This window comes from Pholcus phalangioides, unplaced genomic scaffold (assembly GCF_987345545.1).
Source record: "Pholcus phalangioides strain wild (caught in Gottingen) unplaced genomic scaffold, Ppha-v1.0 ptg000013l_1, whole genome shotgun sequence".
Taxonomy (NCBI): Eukaryota; Metazoa; Arthropoda; class Arachnida; order Araneae; family Pholcidae; genus Pholcus; species Pholcus phalangioides.
In genome coordinates, this window is record NW_028301606.1 from 15,392,343 (window position 1) to 15,411,093 (window position 18,751).

Below are 18,751 nucleotides of genomic sequence, written 5' to 3' on the forward strand. Positions count from 1 at the left end.
CTTTCAATTTTATGTTTTGATTTCGCTTGTAGATGTCCCAATTGACGACAACAACGCATTGTTTATTGCGGAGCGCGTATATCTGTGATTTCGCTAATTTATTGAAATATATATTTTTTTTTCATTACCTTGAAGTTTGAATCCGAATTTCTTTTTCTTACTATAGTTTGAAATACAAAAAAGGCATTTATACATATTTGGAATGTAATATTACTTCAATACAATAATTTTATGGGCAATTTTCGAGGCTCTATAAGCAGTAAAATTCGAGATAAATTTCTTTGAATCATTTTTCAGACTTTCCATGCGTGCCGTCAAAAAATTATCAACTCGAAAAAGAAATTGAGTATCCAAGCCTGATCATTTTTGGATAAATAGAGAATATTTGAATCGGAACTAAGTCATTGAATAGAGAGCGTTTTAAAAGTAATAAATATACTTCCAGTTTCAAACATTCGAAAAACATTTGAGATACAAACAAAATAAAATCTTTTATTATCTTTTTTTTTTTTTTGGAACAAACGTTTCGTACATACACGATGTGTACGCACAAAAGATAGAATAAAAGTTAATTATGTACAAAATTCGAGGATATCACCGGCTTCAAATTTTTGTTCTCCTTAAGGAATTTTCATGAATCAGTTTTTTACAAATCAACGTAATAAAATCTTAATTTCTTTTTTTTTTTGTTATCAGGAACGAGAATACCTTTGAAGTACGTTTACAGCTATGACAAAAGCAGCTATTAGAAATACGTGTGGTGTGTTAATGCTGCTGTCATTGCACCAGTTATCCAGCCATAAGTCTATGAGTTCCCCGTAAGGTTTCGTAGCGTCTTTTCCGCACGATACACTAGACATTTCTCTCAGGAAGCAACTCTTGTATTCAGATAGGCTTGAACAATAATCGTTTGGTGAAACTTGCAAGCGGAGTATCTGCTTCCATGTGTTAGTCCAACTTATTCCGATACCACTACAACCGAATATCTGATCTTCTGCACTTCTTACGCAACCTCCGTTCAGCAAAATATCTGCCAATTAGTAAACATGAATTTAATGCAATTGGAAATATGAGAAATATGTGAATACATGAAGTGATATGCATACAAGCTTTGTGAAGTACACTATCCGGCCACGAGATTCACCGATTTGGGAATTCTCATTGACGAGCGACTTAAGTTTTCTGAACATTGTTCAGCGGTTGTCAAAAAATCGAATAGAATGCTTGGTCTCATTTTCAAAAAGGTCTCTTCACGTTCTCCTAAAGTCATTCTTCCGCTTTTTCGAGGCTTAGTTCGTCCTGGACTGGAGTATGCTGTAAGGTTTTGGAGACCATACCTACAGAGGGACATAGACTTGGTTGAAGGGGTGCAGAGAAGAGCTACGCGTGTCCTTATTGGCACACAGGGCTTGAGTTATGAAGAAAGACTTCATTTTTTGAATATGTTTACATTGGATGAACGCAGGTGTCGAGGAGATATGATCGAAGTGTTCAAAATTTTCAATGGGATGGATAGGATGGACCATGAACTTTTAGTACACCGCCAATCGACTGCTTTTACAAGGGGACACCAGTATCGATTGGTGAGGGACAATGCAAGGTTATGGTGTCGCAGGGAATTTTTCTCCAATAGGGTTGTTAATAAATGGAATAGCTTACCCCCGGAGGTAGTAAATTGTAACACAATTGACACGTTTAAAAAGAAATACGATAAACATGTTGGGGTAAATCGAGAAGCTATCCATTCTTAGAATAAGACAACCATAAGTATTCTTTATGGGCATTGTATAATATTTTATCATGTGTATATATTGTTTGTAATTTGTGTTAATTGCATTTTTAATTGGGTTGCTGTATTTTTGAAACATATGACAACCATATTTTTATGGGCATCTTTTTATCAGCCACCTCGTTGGGCATTTTGCCTGTTGTGGCGTTGTATTTGTATTTGTATTTGTACGAGTATCCGAGCCACGACTATACGATTGTGTGGTCATCGTGATAGACTCTCATCATAAGAATCTACGTGTGAACTCCGCTGATGGGTGTTCTACTGAAGTTGGTTTTCCCATTATCAAAAAGTGAATGTAAGCCAATTTTCCTATCTAACAAAAAAGTCTCTTCACAGAGAACAACAGGACTACAACTTTCAAGTAAAATTAGAATTCACGCATAATACAAAGAACAAAACAACCTGCCGAGTTGTTTGCTTTTGGAAGGAAGTTGGCAGTACTTCTGAAATAAAGAGCAAACATTCCTCAGAAAGACAAATTTCACGTTAGGTGCAGTACACATACACTTCCTTGTAGACGTTTTTAAGGAAAATGTACGCGAGCTGTATGTGCGGTTTAATAGTAGTAGTGTTCGAACCGGGGCATGGTAACAAGTGTATTTGTCAGGAGAGGTAAAAAGTTGCGTCTTTTCTGGTCCCTCTTCCCTATTCTAACACTTCATAGTACTACAGTAAAACTTTTTAAGCAACATGTTTTGAGGTAATAATCTTTCTTTTCTCAATTTTTTCACCAATATTGCCACTTTCTCAAAATTGTCATCCGGGGCAGTTGCCCAGCCCTGAACTGAACGCGGTAGTATTTAAAGTTACTCGTCCATACAAGCAGAAATTGATGAGATGGGACTACCTCTACTAGCGATAGCATCTGACAGTTGTTCCCATCAAAAATATTCACCAATTCTTATTTGTATGGGAATTTCACAACTCTAACGTAAAATATCAGTGACCAGTTCTGCCACAGATTTTGACCATGAGGGCTCTGAACTGGCCGGTCCGATTCCTGAACACCTATCACAAGAAACCAGCGGCGTATCGTACAAGGTGCACGAGCTGATACGCAAACATGTTAAACAGACGCGAGATCTCGTGGAACTCAACTTCAACAGTGCGGGCAGGATTGAGTTGCCAATTATTCTGCAACTTGAATCAGTATTGAAACTGCCAAGCACAAGAACAAGAAAGACTAGTCAGTAACATGAGAAACAGCCACAAAGTTATCAGATAAACAAAATTTCAGGGCTATTCAGACACTCATGATCAGGTAGTTAATACGCTAATTTTACTTCACTATACAAATTATATTGATTAATGTAAAGTAGAATCTATAATTTATGGGGGATATCATGTTCATAATTCACATAATATATATATATATACACACATTATGTTTGGATTTTGTCTCACAAAATTTACTTATTACCTCTCATGTTGTTGGTCGAATTTCCACAAAGATGGCTGTGCGTTGCTTTCATTCCCTTCATTAATTTCTGATACCGATCTAGTTGCCAGTAGGTATCACATTCCGACAGTAATTCTACATAACATTCATTTAATATCTGGATGTGCCTGAAATGGAGAAAAATATGTCAGGTAAATGAGAAGAGATAACATTTTTTTGCGAAAAAAATAAGCTAACACTAATTCATGGCATTTCGTTATTGGATCAGAGCTCATCTCACCGACAAATATTCATCAAGTCAGGTCCTTCAAGAAGAACGCGACCCCTTCTGAATCCTGATGACTGTTGTCCCTTAAGAATCGTCTCTACAATCGGAAAATCCCTCTCTAGATAAATATTTAGGCAGATGTGAAGTTCTTTCGATAATGGGTGGCAACCGTATGCAAGACCTACAAGTGGATAAGAGAAAAAGAAAAGAAATGGCACTAGTTGAATATTTATAAAAATATTTAAATGGATGTATGCATTTTTTGTATTTCGCATGCGTTGATGCGTATTAACTATTTTTCGATTTAGATCTATATAGAAGGTAGAAATTTCGGATCCCCTCGACCTCACATTGCTCCCCACGATATTTTGGTAGCTTCCCGAATAGGCAAGCCTAAAAAATTGAAAACACAGAAATTTCGTCGAATTTACTTTCTAAAAATTTCCTCTTATAGCTAATAGAATCGGACAAGAGGACCTCTTGATATGGAATAAAGAATGGAGGGAACGAGTAACAAAAGATGGCAGCACTAGCTGGAAGAAAACTAAACTATAACAAATCAATAATAATTGTTCGGTTGACCATATTTCATCGAGGAAAAATACGGGGAATAGAGATCTTATAAAAAATTTAATACGGTACCTAACAAACATCACCAATTCTTGCTAAAAAAGGCGACAAACGTAGAAAAATTATCAATGATGTAGAAAACTGCTGAAAAATTGAAAAAAAAAACGTTTTACGTGACAACTGTGAGATGAATGTTTCATTTATAGTTTTAATCATCGTGACGTATTTTATAATGATGAAAACCATTTTTTCACGTTTTAAAAAAGTAAATTTTTCGAGTGAGCTTCGTTTAACCCCTTATCTAAAAGTTTATGGAAAGTTGAATAAAAAGAAAATTTATAATGAATATAAATAAAAATATAATGATAATTATCTGTAACAAATGATATATCATCCTGTAAGTTACACTCATGTCCATAAATTAAGGATAATTCAGAATCACACGGAAATCGAAATCTAAAGTAAAAATTTCACCTGTAGAATTATCACACACATCTGCAAGAATAATATGCAAATTTCAGGAAGCCACCAGATGATGCCGATAGTACGTCACAATGACGAGAGTGTAAGAGGGGGGTATATAAGGAATGGCGGCAAAGAAGTAAAATTGTTCTCAATAGTTCTGTAAGGCGCTCAGTGCCATAAGCGAATAGTTATGACACAGAGGACGCATGTGGATGATTTTTTACGTGGTAGAATTATCGGCCGCCTGGAATGTGGGCGTACTCAGATGGAAGTATCCGAGGAACTTGGAATTGGCCAAAGTGCCATCTCTAGGCTTTGGCAACGATTTCAAGATAACGGAAATGTCAGTACACGTTACAGTACAGGTCGCCCCCGAGTTACAACGCCGAATGAAGACCGGTATTTGGCAGTAACTGCCAAAAGAAGCAGACGGAGCACAGCATCCGACCTGTCTTGTCAGCTATCTGCAGCCACGGGTACCACAGTTTCAGGGCAAACCGTGTACAGACGTTTGGGAGATATTGGTCTATATGCTCGCAAGCCTGTCAGATGTGTTCCGCTCACGGCAACTCACTGTCTGTAGCGATTAGCCTGGAGTAGAGAACATGCAATGTGGACATCGTCACAGTGGGCTTGTGTGATGTTTTCCGACGAGTCCAGGTTTAGCTTGCAGTCTGATTCACGTCGGACTTTCATGTTGAGAACGCCAGGTACCCGTTACCACCAAGACAACATCATTGAACGACACCGTTACGGTGGTGCAGCATTGCTCGTTTGGGGAGGAATTATACTGGGTTCCAGAACAGATCTGCATGTTCAAACCGAAACCATGAAAGCCCAAATTTATCGGGACATCATTCTGGAACAACATGTACGTTTGTTTAGGGGTGCCATGGGCGCAGAATTTGTGTTTATGGATGACAACGCCCGTCCTCAGCGAGCAAACATCGTAAACGAATGCCTTGAATCTGAGGATATAACCCGTACGGAGTGGCCAGCATTCTCACCTGACTTGAATCCGATAGTGCATGTGTGGGACATGCTTGGCCGACGAGTTGCAGCCCGTCAACCACCTCCTACATGAGTATCGGAACTTCGGACAGCATTGCTTGCTGAGTGGAGTGATCTTCCCCAAGATCAGATCGATAATTTGATACTCAGTATGCCTAGGCGTTGCACGGACTGTATTTCATCGCATGGGAGACATACAATGTATTAACCATCATACCAACCATGTAATAGTAAGTTTTTGTAAAGGAGATATTTTTTTAGAATTGCTCCAGGGAGCAAAAATCGTAGTTTTTATGAATGGTATCATTCATACACCATCGTTTTTGTTCTTTATCTTTTGTTTAATAAATGGGCTTTATGAATAAGTAACGTTTGTTTTGTTTCTGAACCTTTATTTGTCGGAGCTGGCATTATCCTCGATTTATGGACATGAGTGTATTTGGTAGTATAGGAGCTAGAACAGAGGGGCTGAGGACTCAATAAATTTTGTAGATGGCCTATATAGAGCGCCCTTTATAGAGCGCCTCTCCCAATAATTTCTGAAAAAAACAATCCAATGCACTTTCCCTCTCCTGCGTACGCGCTTGAGTCCCGTATATACGGGACGACCAGCGACTTTCATCTTCACTTAATGGCTTCTTCATGACGGCGCTTCTGGTTGATAGATCATTTTACCACTGGTTAGTACATAACAAATTATGTAACCTGGTACTCTTAAGTATCGTTGGTAAAGTGTTATGATGCGGGAAAAATATGGTATTTTTTATACAATTTTCGGGACAGCTAAAATTTACGCATAAAATATGGACCAATATAGTCGCTTTAGAATGTTGTTCCTTTTTTTTCTTTTCAGTTATTCGACCCGCAAAGTAATACGGTATGAGATCATGGCTGAGACAACGTGTTATAACAAATTTTTACTTTTCTTTATTCCGGGGTAGAAGTTGTTATTTCTGTGTTTGCTTTATCCGAATAAATATGAAAATGATGATTATTCAATTGAAACTTTCCTATTGTGGTAAGAGAATCCATTTGTTTTGGAATTTGTCATTGAACCATTTGCTGATTGGGTGACCAGAATAATGTAATGTAATACTAGCTGACCGGTGGAATTAAGTAAACAATTTCACCAGCCCAGCATTAATTGGAAAGATAATTTGCGATTGTAATAATGATAATGACAATTAAATGATAACAGGAGGCAAACTTCTTAACCTGACACGAAAAAATGAATATTTCATATAAAATTTCTACCATTTACATTCGAAAAACACAGTTGAGTTGGGATAAGTGCTACCATCTATCAAACAAAAAACAAAACTTACTTTTATAATTCTGAAAAAAATAGATTGTCGGGAAAAACCGGTATGCACAATATCAAAATGAACGATTCTATATATTATTCATTTTCAAAACTTCAGGTACTACTATATTAAAATATTATTAAAATAATTTTATAATCAGTATTTTTTTTGTACTAATTATAGGCCATTTATAGGTACCAATTATAGTACCAAAAAGTATTTTGTGAGAGATCTATGTTTTTTAATTTATTGCAAATGGTTGAAATGGTTCCAATTTACGAATATACACGGAAGCAAAAAAATTTTGAAACTTCTGCTGTTATCTATGGAATAAAAGCAAAACTACCTTCTGTAACTCTAAAAGAAAAATTAGTTGTTCGTTTAAAACCAGCGTGCAGCGTCCGAATAATCACCGTCTATGATAGGATACCATTATTTAATCTCAATGCTGCCCACACCGTGTTGTAAATTTTTACTGGTGACTATATTTTTATGCATATAGAAATGTCCTCTCCACTTGTCAATACAAGATTCATTGACAGCCTGGTTATTTGTGGAGATGTAGATTACAAGGAAGAAAATTCATCACTGCCCCCACGGGGGCTCGAACCCCGGAATCTCGCTTGCCGGACGAGTCGTAGAGCACTCGTCCGCGTCCGGTAGAGATACAACTTAGCACAAAACTTAAACTAATTCGAAATGAAACAAACCACTGACTAATATAAAAATTATATTAACAGATATTTTTTTGACTGCATCAAATTCATCTGTAATTGAGTTAAACTTTGTTAAATTTTATATAACATAATAACTTAAACCACATATTTCCCGAAAAAAGAGGAAACCATATTCTTATGATATTCATAAATTCAAAAACTAATGTTTGACGTCGACAACAGGTGACGCTATTAAAAAATCGGTTTTTATGGCAGCCGAATCAACACATTTTCGTGAAAGCTCTTTCAATTTCTTAACCAAATTGCACATAATTATATATATATATATATATATGATTACTGGTTACTTAAATGCCAAGTTTGAGAAGAACCCCATCCTCCTCCATTTCATCATTCGTCTCTTACAATGAAGAAAATCAGATTGGGGAAATCGACTTGTTCAAGGGACACATTTAAAATTAAAACCCTTCTATCTGGAGGGCAGTCGACCTAGTCCCTTAATATTAAGAGACGAGAATTAAAAAAAATAAAAATCTTTTGATGCTAAAATATTTAGGTCCTACATAATATACGGCCTCTAAAATAAACATATAACAATACCGAAATGAGAATTTACTGCAGGTAAAATCCAAAAAAGGTATTTTTGCAAAAATATACAATTTGAAATCGGGCGAATCTCTCATACATGGTAATTAGCTCAATTAAGTAAAGGCATTTTTTAATTTCGACATATTTGTATAATAAAAACAAATTTTTTATGTGGATATGGCAATGAAAATGCATTTAGTTAGATAATAATAATTGCATTTATACGCATTTTATGTATCGGATTCTTCAATATTAAAGGTCAAGGTCAAACACGTTTTTGAGGACATATTTTGTCGATTTCTTTACACAAAAAAGTAGGGTACAGCTGGTTTTTCGGGCGTTTCATTGCACTGAACGGTGTTTTAAGGTTTTCATATCGGATTAAAAATAACATGAGTTTAATAGGAAAACATTGATCGTACCAGTCATTATAATAAAGCGATATATAAGAGTATAAATTTCCTTGGATCAATCATTTACGAGAAATGTTGAAAAGAAAAATTATGTGATGTGATAATAAAAATATCACGTAAGAAATTTCCACATTTGCAAATTCCATATGAAATTTGGAAATATTCATTAAAAATATAAATAGGTAACTAAAGGAAAAATTTGTATTAATATCTAAAAAAGTCTGAAATATACTTGTAGAATGTACTGTTGCAAATTATATACGTAAATTTTTATTAAGCTCCAGGATGGACAGAATAGGTCCTTAACAGTAGTATACTGTAATGCTTTATTGTTGTTGTGTATTTTATTCACTTTTTTCTTATATTCTTTCTGTTGAGTGTGTATTGTTTTTGGCATACAATAAAAAAAATAAATAAAGCCACGATCGCTAACCTTTTTTTTTGACCACTCCATACAATAAATGACCAAATTGTCCAATTTTTTTATTTCTGATACCCCTTACTGTAATAAAATATTTGAAAAGTTTCAAAAAGTTGGGTATTAACTCATGTCTTTCATTGCGATTGATGTAAATTTCTAATTAATATACATTTTAATTAATATAAATTAATATTAGATGAATTTAATTGAAATAAATTAACTCAATTTAATTAAAATAACTATTAATTATTGTTTTGCGAAAACTCGTGTATCATGTGACAAGATAAATTAAGAAAAACTATTTTTCCTATTTTTAAAATATTTATTTCTGTTGAATGTCATGGAAAAAAAAAATTTCCAGAAATTTCATTTTCGAAAAGTAGTAAAAAATTAAATTTATTTGTAAAGAAATTCAAAAAATACTATGACTCCCTCTTTCACATTAGACCGTTTAATTTCCAAAAATGTTAATTTCTTACAAAAATTTGTATGAAAATTATGAATGGTACCAAATAGGCATTGGAGAAAAGCAAACACCATGATAGAACATCTGTTCTCCTAATATTAATGTTCGTATTAGAAGACTATTTACCGTTTCATCATGTTTTTCAATCATATTAGTCAAATAGAGCGGTCAAAATAACTACTGCCATTGAGAACTTTAGTTTACCACTATAAACAGAAAAACCTAGAATATTCATACTTTATTAATTTAAGACCCTCAACTAGATGAGAAAAGTCATAAATTTCTAGTATGTGAGATTAATCGTTCTCGTGCAATCGATTGTCAAAGTATTTGATCAAACAAATTGCTTGTTGAACGCAACAAGTTCTAATGCTGAGGCAGAACAACAAAACAGGAAAAATAAAAAGCAAAACCAACAACAAAACAGGACTCAACCGGAAAAAAATGTTTTTTTTCTGGTCTGGTATTTTCTGGTGACGGGATAAAAATAACAATTTCTATTTATAAACATGGAAAGTTAATCTTAGCATCTGGTTAAAGCAAGAGAAAAAAGAAAAGTATCCATTAGTTTTTTTTCGGGCACGACACGTTTGCGGGATATTTTCTCTTTATCCGGAAACGTGCTCTTGCCAGAGCTTTAGACTAAAACAATCTAGATCAATATAGATCAACGTGTACGCGAACAAGTAATCTTCTCTCCGCAGAGTGAATGATGGCCAATACATCATTTGACCCCTCCCGTGACCAATTTTGACGTCAACCAGTTATCCAATCATAGACGAGGTTAAATTTTGGCAGCATTCGCCGATATTGATCGATTTATTATTCATCGCGTATCGACTCACCCAAACGTATATCTCCAATGCGTCAGAGCCATTAAATATCAACAGGTTCAAATGATTCGTGTTACTAGGTCCGTAAGTCGTTACGAGGCAGGATTGCGAACCAACATTAATCTAAAAATATACGGAATATAATTCCGAGGCTTTCGAATTTTTGGGTTATAATCTGATACGTTCTGCATAAACGACGTGCAAAATTATTTGATCTGAGAGAGAGATCAATAATTTTAATTTTTTGAAATATTTTAAATTTTTGTTTTATTTTCTTCATAGTAGTATTTACTGTGTAGAATGAAAAAATACCCTTTGACATATTGATAATAAATTTTTCAAGTATTATAATTTAATATGCAAATGTACACAGGAAAAAAAATAATTTATTGATATTAGATATACACGTGTAACAGAGTGTTGGAACCGTAAACATTAAAGATAATGTTTTATGACCCAACGATTTAACATATGGGGCTGCCAAAGCCCGAAGTTTCTCCATTTCGTGGTGAACTGATCCTGGTCAATGTCCACATTTTGGGATTTGGCTAGTCAGTTAATGAAATAGCTGGAGATCTCTGGCCAAAGTCCGAAAACTAATGACATGACTCGGGGTCATCGCTAATTTGGCGTATTTTTTTCGTGACAATTACGTCCAGTAGAATTTTTTTTTTGACCTCAGGAAGTGAAGTTCTGATTTAAATGATTTTGCAAGTTTTGGCTTAGAAATATGTTGAATAGAAATTCGGGGGCTTTCATCAGAGGGCAGCACTCAAACTCGAACTTTCAGGGGTATTTGAGATGGCTTCCAGGAGGAAGAGCCTCCGGGAAAAGTGTGATTTATTACATAAAATTAGGGAATAAAATTCTATATAAATCTCATAAGAAGATGAATATACCCTGCATGATCTTGATTGAAAAACATCTTGAACGAAGTGATTTCTCCACAAAAACAAATATTTGAGGAAGTAAAGATTTCCTGACATTTATGATTTTAATGCATTTTTTGAGTATCAAAAATGCAAAAAAAAAAAATTTGTAAATTCCAAAAAAACGAATGAAAGCTCGGATATAAGGAATAAATAAGGAATAAACAACCCATGGCCGTCCTTTGCTCAACCGCATTTATATTGACAAAGATATGACATATAGTTTATAGTATGATTTATTACATTAAGGTACATAATAGCGACAAATCAGATGTGAGGGGTTCCAAATTTTAGATATAGGACACTATCTTGAATGACAAAAACTCTATAGATTTTTTTTATTGTGAATTAGCTTAATGTTAGTGAAAAATTTTCGCAATTACATCGGAAATAGGAGAATAATAAGATTACTGACACCTTATACATATTGATGATGATGTGACAGTCGGTACTTACCCAAAGACAACAACATCAACAAAGTAGAAAGAAGGCCATCGGATTGGAATCTTGCCATCTACGAGAGCAGTTCGGCACTATTCGCTCCCGAGTTATGCGAGCATTTCAACCCACTTTGAAGCTCGTACTTTTTTTTCTTGTCGATGGAAAATAGGACGTTGGTATTCATTTACAGACGCTCTTGTCCACATTGGTCTTAGCAGACGGAGGGATGAGTTCACTCACTTTGATTCATCTATTTCCATGAACCTAATTTTTTGCTTTTCCGACAATGATTATCAAGTGATATTCTATGGAAGTTGATTTTCGCTGGAGTTAGCACATCTCTGTGATGTCTGTTGTGCAACCGTCAACGCCTTCTTCCTACATCCGCTTCCTCTTCCATGTGAGCATACAGTAAGCAGTAGCTGGCGGGCTACGTTCCAAACACACGCGGCTGTGGCTTTTTTTTTTTTTTTATATTCATTTCGCTTTTCTTCTCCATCTGTTTTCCTGATTCAAACACTATTTTCGTGGGTGTAAATGTACATCTACTGCTGTGGTTTCTCTTATGCCAATATTTTTTAAACTCGAAGCTACTATATGGTTTCGCAACCGAGAATAAGGTTTAGAAATTTGAATGACGAAATACGAATGTGTGGGAATCAATAAAGTGGGCTTTTATTGCTGTTTTCCTAACCTGGAACTTTCAATGGCAAAAAAAACCCCTTCAGTTTTAAAGATACAGTAAGCTCTTACTTATATACCCTCTCGTTTATACGTTTCTCTTACGTTATAAGACGATTTTCTGAACTCCCGGCTAAAGACATAGGAGAATAATGATATTACTTATTCATTTATACGACTTTCATTTAAACTTTTTCATTTATGCTACTCATTTTCCAACTGAGTTTCCAACAGTTATGAGCCCCACAGAATTTTGATTACTTTGTTATTATTTACTTTCCTTGGACTACTAAATAGCAGTTTAAAATTGAGATCAATCGAGAGGGGCATCTCTTCAGAATCCTTTTTGGAAGATTCTTTTGCTTTTCGAACACCTCAAGGTAGAAAATTCTGGTATCCATCATCACTCTATTCAATGAGGCGTATTAGCCGCTGTGGTGGTTGAGTTGTCATAGTGAAGGAATCGCATCACGAGGACCTGGGTTCAAACCCCACTGTAGCCACAGTGGTGGTCGGCTGAAGTTGGTTTTCTGTGGTTTCCAACTTCGAGGCGCGAATGCGAGCCGATCTCCCCGTTAAGAAGTCTCGCAACAGAGATCAACAGGCCTAAAAACGGTACAAATTTTTAATCGTTACACTTCACTGACTTCCCTTCTGAAATATAGATGGCAGCATTGAAAAATCAGGCATAACACTAGATACGAACTCAAACTGTTAGGTATACAAACTCACACATCCGGCACAACTCGGTCGGTAATAATTTGCCCATGATGATAGACCTTAGTTGTGCTTGGTTCGAAAGTAAGAAAGAACGTGAGGCTTTATCAGTGTTAATAAACCATACCGCTCAGTGGGTGCTTTCTCACTAAACTGAAGGGTTTAGTTGAATTGAGAGGATGGGAATCAGAAATGACAATCAATAGTTGCAATGGTTTTTTAGTAGTACAGTTTCGCTTTTTTGCAAGAGGCTGCATGTCGAGTTCATACAGTCATTCCAGCTTGTTAGCTTCGCTACATTCACAGTCTCAATGAATTGAAAAGGACGTTCAACTGTTCAAAATCATATCAAGTTCGAACAACTTCAGTTGATGCATTCATCTGTTCATTGAATAATAAGAAAAAATTACGTAGTATCCGCTGATAAATAGGGCCACCGCTCGACAAATCATTTCTCAAATATTTCTATATGTACTCCCATTGTCAACCAATACTAATTCTGCATTAATCAAGAGAACAACATGCCGTCGAAAGCTGCCCTGCAAGTGTGAAAGAGGATAGTTCTCAGTAGACCTTCGAATAGAAATCATCAGGAAAACCGAGAATTATTGAACATCTGTAAAATTAATTTTTTATAGTGGCAGTGTCATCAATATGCGAATTTTCGAACTGCTATTTTCAATGCATCAAATGATGAGTGCACCATCTGAAGCGTTTGTTGTCCGAATCTGATGTCTGCACAGTCATCCGAGTTATGAAGTTTGATTTCGTTAGCATATATTAATATAGATACTACAGTATTATTTATTCGAATATCAGTGCTAGAAATTTGTATCTGAAAAGCATAAAAGTTTTGACGATTTGTTAGTTTTTCATAACTTTTTATACATTTATTGAAGAGTAGCATAAAGTGTTTCTGTAGCAATATCATGTGTATACACAAATATAGGAAATACATTCAGTACTTTTAAAAGAAAAGTTGAAATTATTTATATTTTTCCTGCATCACGCACTTCAATCTTTAATTCCTCACTGTAATGATTGTAGAAATAAACCGACAACACGAGAAAAAGAAATAGAAAACGGGAGTTTAACGTTAGTAAGTCTTATCAAAGGAGAATTAAAGGACTAGATAAAGTGGTTCTTTGAGACTATTCGGGCAACAAGACGTGGTCATGGTGGAATACGTATGTGCCCTAAATAAGAAGCAAATGAAGCAATTCGTACACATCTGAATTCCTAGAGGAATTTGAGTCTGGCGCCAACTGAACATTCAGCAAAAAATATTGTTTTGCTGATTTGAAAACAACGACGACGACAGGAAAAAAAATCTTAAGTCGAAAAAAAAACTCCCAAACATTTGATTTTTTTTCTCAATGAATATGTTACGGTAAATGTGATAAATCAGTTAAAATACATAATAACCGGTTATTATGCAAACTTATCCAATCGTCTTGGTAATTTTGATAAATTTATCACTTTCACCGACGAATATGCATAATACCCAAGCGTCGCTGGTAAAAATGATAAATATTCCAAATGACTCTAGTAGGAAAGATGAATATACAAAGGTTTTTAACAGCTTCCTGATGCGAAGATATATATTGGAAAGAGAAAAAATTCAACTGCCCCTGCGGGGAATCGAACCAACACCCTAGACCACTAGACGGCACGGATATCTCAATCTTTCCATGGAGATCGTGTTCATTGAACGGGACCGTACATGGTAAAGCTCACAACTACTGACAATGCCCCCAGATGTCGACTTATCCGAGGATGATGTCACTCCGCTATCCATACGAAGGTTTTCAACAGCTGGCTGATGCGAATATATATATTTTGGAAAGAGAGGAAATTCATTGAATGAATTAAATTTTAATGAATGAAATTTCCATTGTATGGATAGCGGAGAGTGACATCATCCGATGATGAATATAGTTGAACGCCGATATAATGATAAAATATTTTGCCGCTATACTCTGATATGATAATACAATGCATATATAACTTATCATGAACAGTATATCATACAATATGATTTATCATGTTTATCAACGACGCGGCCCTTTTCATATTAAAAATGAAAAACATGCACAGAAGAAAATAAATATGCATAATCACCGATAAAAGTGAATAAGTTTACGGAAACTTATCAAATTTACCAAACTGCTCGGTAAGAATGTATAATAACCGCATTTATCACATTTACCGTAAAAGGTATTATATAATTGTACATTATAATGTATTTAAGTATTTCTCCTTACGATATGGTACACGTTCGAAAACGCGAGGAATTATAAAAAAATGATAAAAAATTCATAAAAACGAAGAACAAATAATAATTACTAGAGCCAGGATTATATGCGCTAAAAACGTGCAAAAATATGCACCGAAAACACTGTAATATGCACTAAAAAGTATGCTCTAAAAATAAAGATAAATCTTCATTTAAATATGCTGAGATATGACATGAAATCAAAAATATGTGCGAAAAATGCAAATAAATATATCTATCAATTCCAAAGTATTGCAAAAATTAAAAAAAACCTTTGAGAGTTCGAAAAAAAAAAGTATAAAAACTGAGAAAAATGTAAAAATGAAAAAAAGTATATTAAAACCACTGAAGTATATCGCCTAATCTAAGAGAAAAGAAAAATTAGCTATAAGGCTAATAAATATCCTCAAAAAATGAAGATCATTTATATTTAGAAGTACAAAAATATTATTTTAAAAATGCCTAAAAATATGCAGTCAAAAGTGCCTAAACTATGCATTTGAAAGTGCTTAAAAAATAAATAATACTAAAGTGCCCCAAAGTAAATAATACTCACACACACAATGACAGTATTTTTTTTCCGAAACATTAAAGAAAGTGGATTAAATTTGAAGAATGAAAAGTTAAAAATAATCTTCTAAACATAATTACAATGAAATCAATAGAAAAAAATACTATCGATATGCACTTATCTCTCTAAACTTTCAGTTATTTTATGCATTTATATGCACTAACCATAAAAATCTATAAAATATGTAATTTCATATTTTCTTATGCATTTGCATATAATACGGGCTCTAATAGTTACTATTTTGTATAATATTGGGTACTTTTGCACACAGATTTCCAGGAATGAAACTCCTCTCAATGATCATAAAAAAATACAAAAGTAAATGTATGAAGTCACTAATTATATTTCTGAAACACTTATTTTAGACGTTAAATGGCAATGCATTACCGCTACGTGTTAAAGAAAAACTCACAAAGAATAGATTTATTAGTTTCAAACTTAATACATCCAATTAAATACTCAGCATGATATATATACATGAAATTACACTTTATTTGAATGAGAAAAAGCTTAAGCTCTGCTTATGCAGTCCATAGCAGTTTATGCTATGGCTGCATGCTAGGGACGCATCAAATACGTGACGTGTCAAGAGCATCTGCAGGAAAACCGATACGTTTTCTGTGAAACCGCGATGGAAAAGAAAAACCGCAACTCTTCACTACAGGTCTCATTGATTGCGTAGAGAACAACTGAGATTTTAGAAGAAATTGAAGCACGCAACGAGGCATGCTGATGGTTCCTCAACATTAATGTCAATGAACTTTAGGGTATGAAAAATAAAGATATTCACGTTTGATACTTTAACTATATTCTCTCCTTAACTCAATATAATACTGTATATCACACTCTTGATCATCTCATATCCATTTTTTTTGGAAATGATCATCCACGATTGTTGCTGACTTCCATTCGATATTTGATCATTTACATTAAAAAAAGCACATGGTGCACCATGACTTACAACTAGTTCAAAGTAAGAGCAAAAATTATTCTAGTAAAAAATTCAACTTATACGAGAAAATGTTCGATCTAGACGCCTGAAAGATATATATAGAAAAAAGTGAAAAGTAATAAAAAAAGTCTGAATGTATTGTTTTGTTTTTATTTGTATTGTTTCTTTATAAAGTAGAGCTGCTTTTATTCCCAATGGACTACACTGTACTATACCATGTCATTGGATTTTTATACTGGAATTGATGTTGAAGAGTGTGTAAAGCATATGCATATTTATTATTACAAGTATGAAAATTCGTACGAGATGACGAGTTTCTGACGAAATAATGAGTTACTTCCAAGAACGAATCAAACTCGTAACTGAACATACCGTAATGGGAATGGGTAATTTTTACCATTGTCTCTAACATCTTGAAATATCAATGGCAGAACTTTCATATACTCATAATGAAATCTACTCATGGCAGAGCCAATACAAAACAATTTCACAGAAAAATTTTAGTATTTTCATATTAGGAACCATAGACTAAGAATATTATTGAAAATGCTTAATTATACGTGTGATTTGTCTGTTCTCATTTCGAATAACACGATCACATATTTAAAATCAACGATTACCACAGATGTTAGTTTTCTGGGATTTTTACACAGAATTCTCATGAAAAAACAAAACAAATTACGTTCGTTACAAATTTTCTCTCTAAAATTCCAATTTCTCTCACCCAGTTCAAAATATTGAACGCAACACCAAATAATCGCGTAATGTAAAAACCACTCAACAAACCGTTAGGTGTCAGCAACAAAAAATATTCTAACGCAACTCAGTAAAACGGGATATCAATAGTAAAAGTACAGTATAACTCTAGATCAGTTTCCCAAAGTGAGCAATATCAATCCCCGGTGGGCGATGGAACATTCCAGAGGGGTGATAGAAGCTGCGGGTATAACATAGGATCCGATGAGAGAAAAAAATTCCTGAGGAAGGGGGCGATGGAACAAAAATTTTGGGAACCATGCCCTAGATCTTATAAGCTTTAAAGATTAAAATTAATTAATGCCCAATCACTAATAATGACAGAGTTTCTTAAATACACGAAACTAATTATAAACAGTGTTGCCAACAGCAAAAAAAAAAAAGGAATTAGATTCTTCATCAAAAACAACTATAATTTATTGTAGTTATTATATTATTTTGATGACCATACATCCCGTATTTTCCCCGTATTTTCTCACGTTATTTTATAAAAAAAACTACTATAATAGACTGACACAGAAACTTTTTTGGAAAAAGACCACAAAACCAACTACCAACTAGAAGGGTATTTGGTCGAAGAAAAAGACCAGATCTTTTCTAGGTCGAAAATAACTAAATTGGCAACACTGATTATGAAAAATGTTTTTCTAATCACATCTATAGAAATGCAGTATTTTTGAATTGTGAGAGATTTGACCTGTGTAATGTGTGTTGCTGGTCCATGTATCGGAGCATATATGGGATTTGCATATTCTTTGTATGCTACTGTAAATCATTTGTAACTATGCATAATTTATTTTATATGTGAGACTTAGATGAATGTGCGTTGTTAATGGTTTTGAAGTTTTGCCACATGGTTGTTTTGCGAATGATATCGATTCCAGGAATAAATATTATATTTTAAGTGCAGTAGAACTCCAATTATCTGAATCAATCGGGACCAGACCCCATTCGGATAAAATCGAATATAAATATCGAATATATTATAAACGGATAATTGGGTAATTCATGAAAAAAAAGCTTATTTCTTAGTAAAAAAAATTTCTTTAGTATGTAATGCACAATTTAATGACTACGAAAACAATTTTGTTTACATTGTGTACTTACGTCTGTATTAATACATATATATATTAATACAGTATTTTATATATATTTGTATATTTGTATTTGTATATATACATACACAAGGTGATTAAAAACTCAACGTACAAACTTTCAAGCG

General features: G+C 34.2%; 1 protein-coding gene across 1 annotated transcript; it reads right to left on the reverse strand.

The window, feature by feature from the left end:
• Positions 1–472: 472 nt before the first annotated feature.
• Positions 473–11,990, reverse strand: LOC149078663 (uncharacterized). The gene is made up of 4 exons (XM_089240807.1): positions 11,593–11,990; positions 3,472–3,640; positions 3,213–3,358; positions 473–1,030 (listed from the first exon to the last, which is right to left on the reverse strand). The coding sequence occupies exons 1-4, from the start codon at positions 11,648–11,650 to the stop codon at positions 693–695; spliced, it is 711 nt and encodes a 236-aa protein (XP_089096933.1). The 5' UTR covers positions 11,651–11,990; the 3' UTR covers positions 473–692.
• Between the last annotated feature and the right edge of the window lie 6,761 nt (positions 11,991–18,751).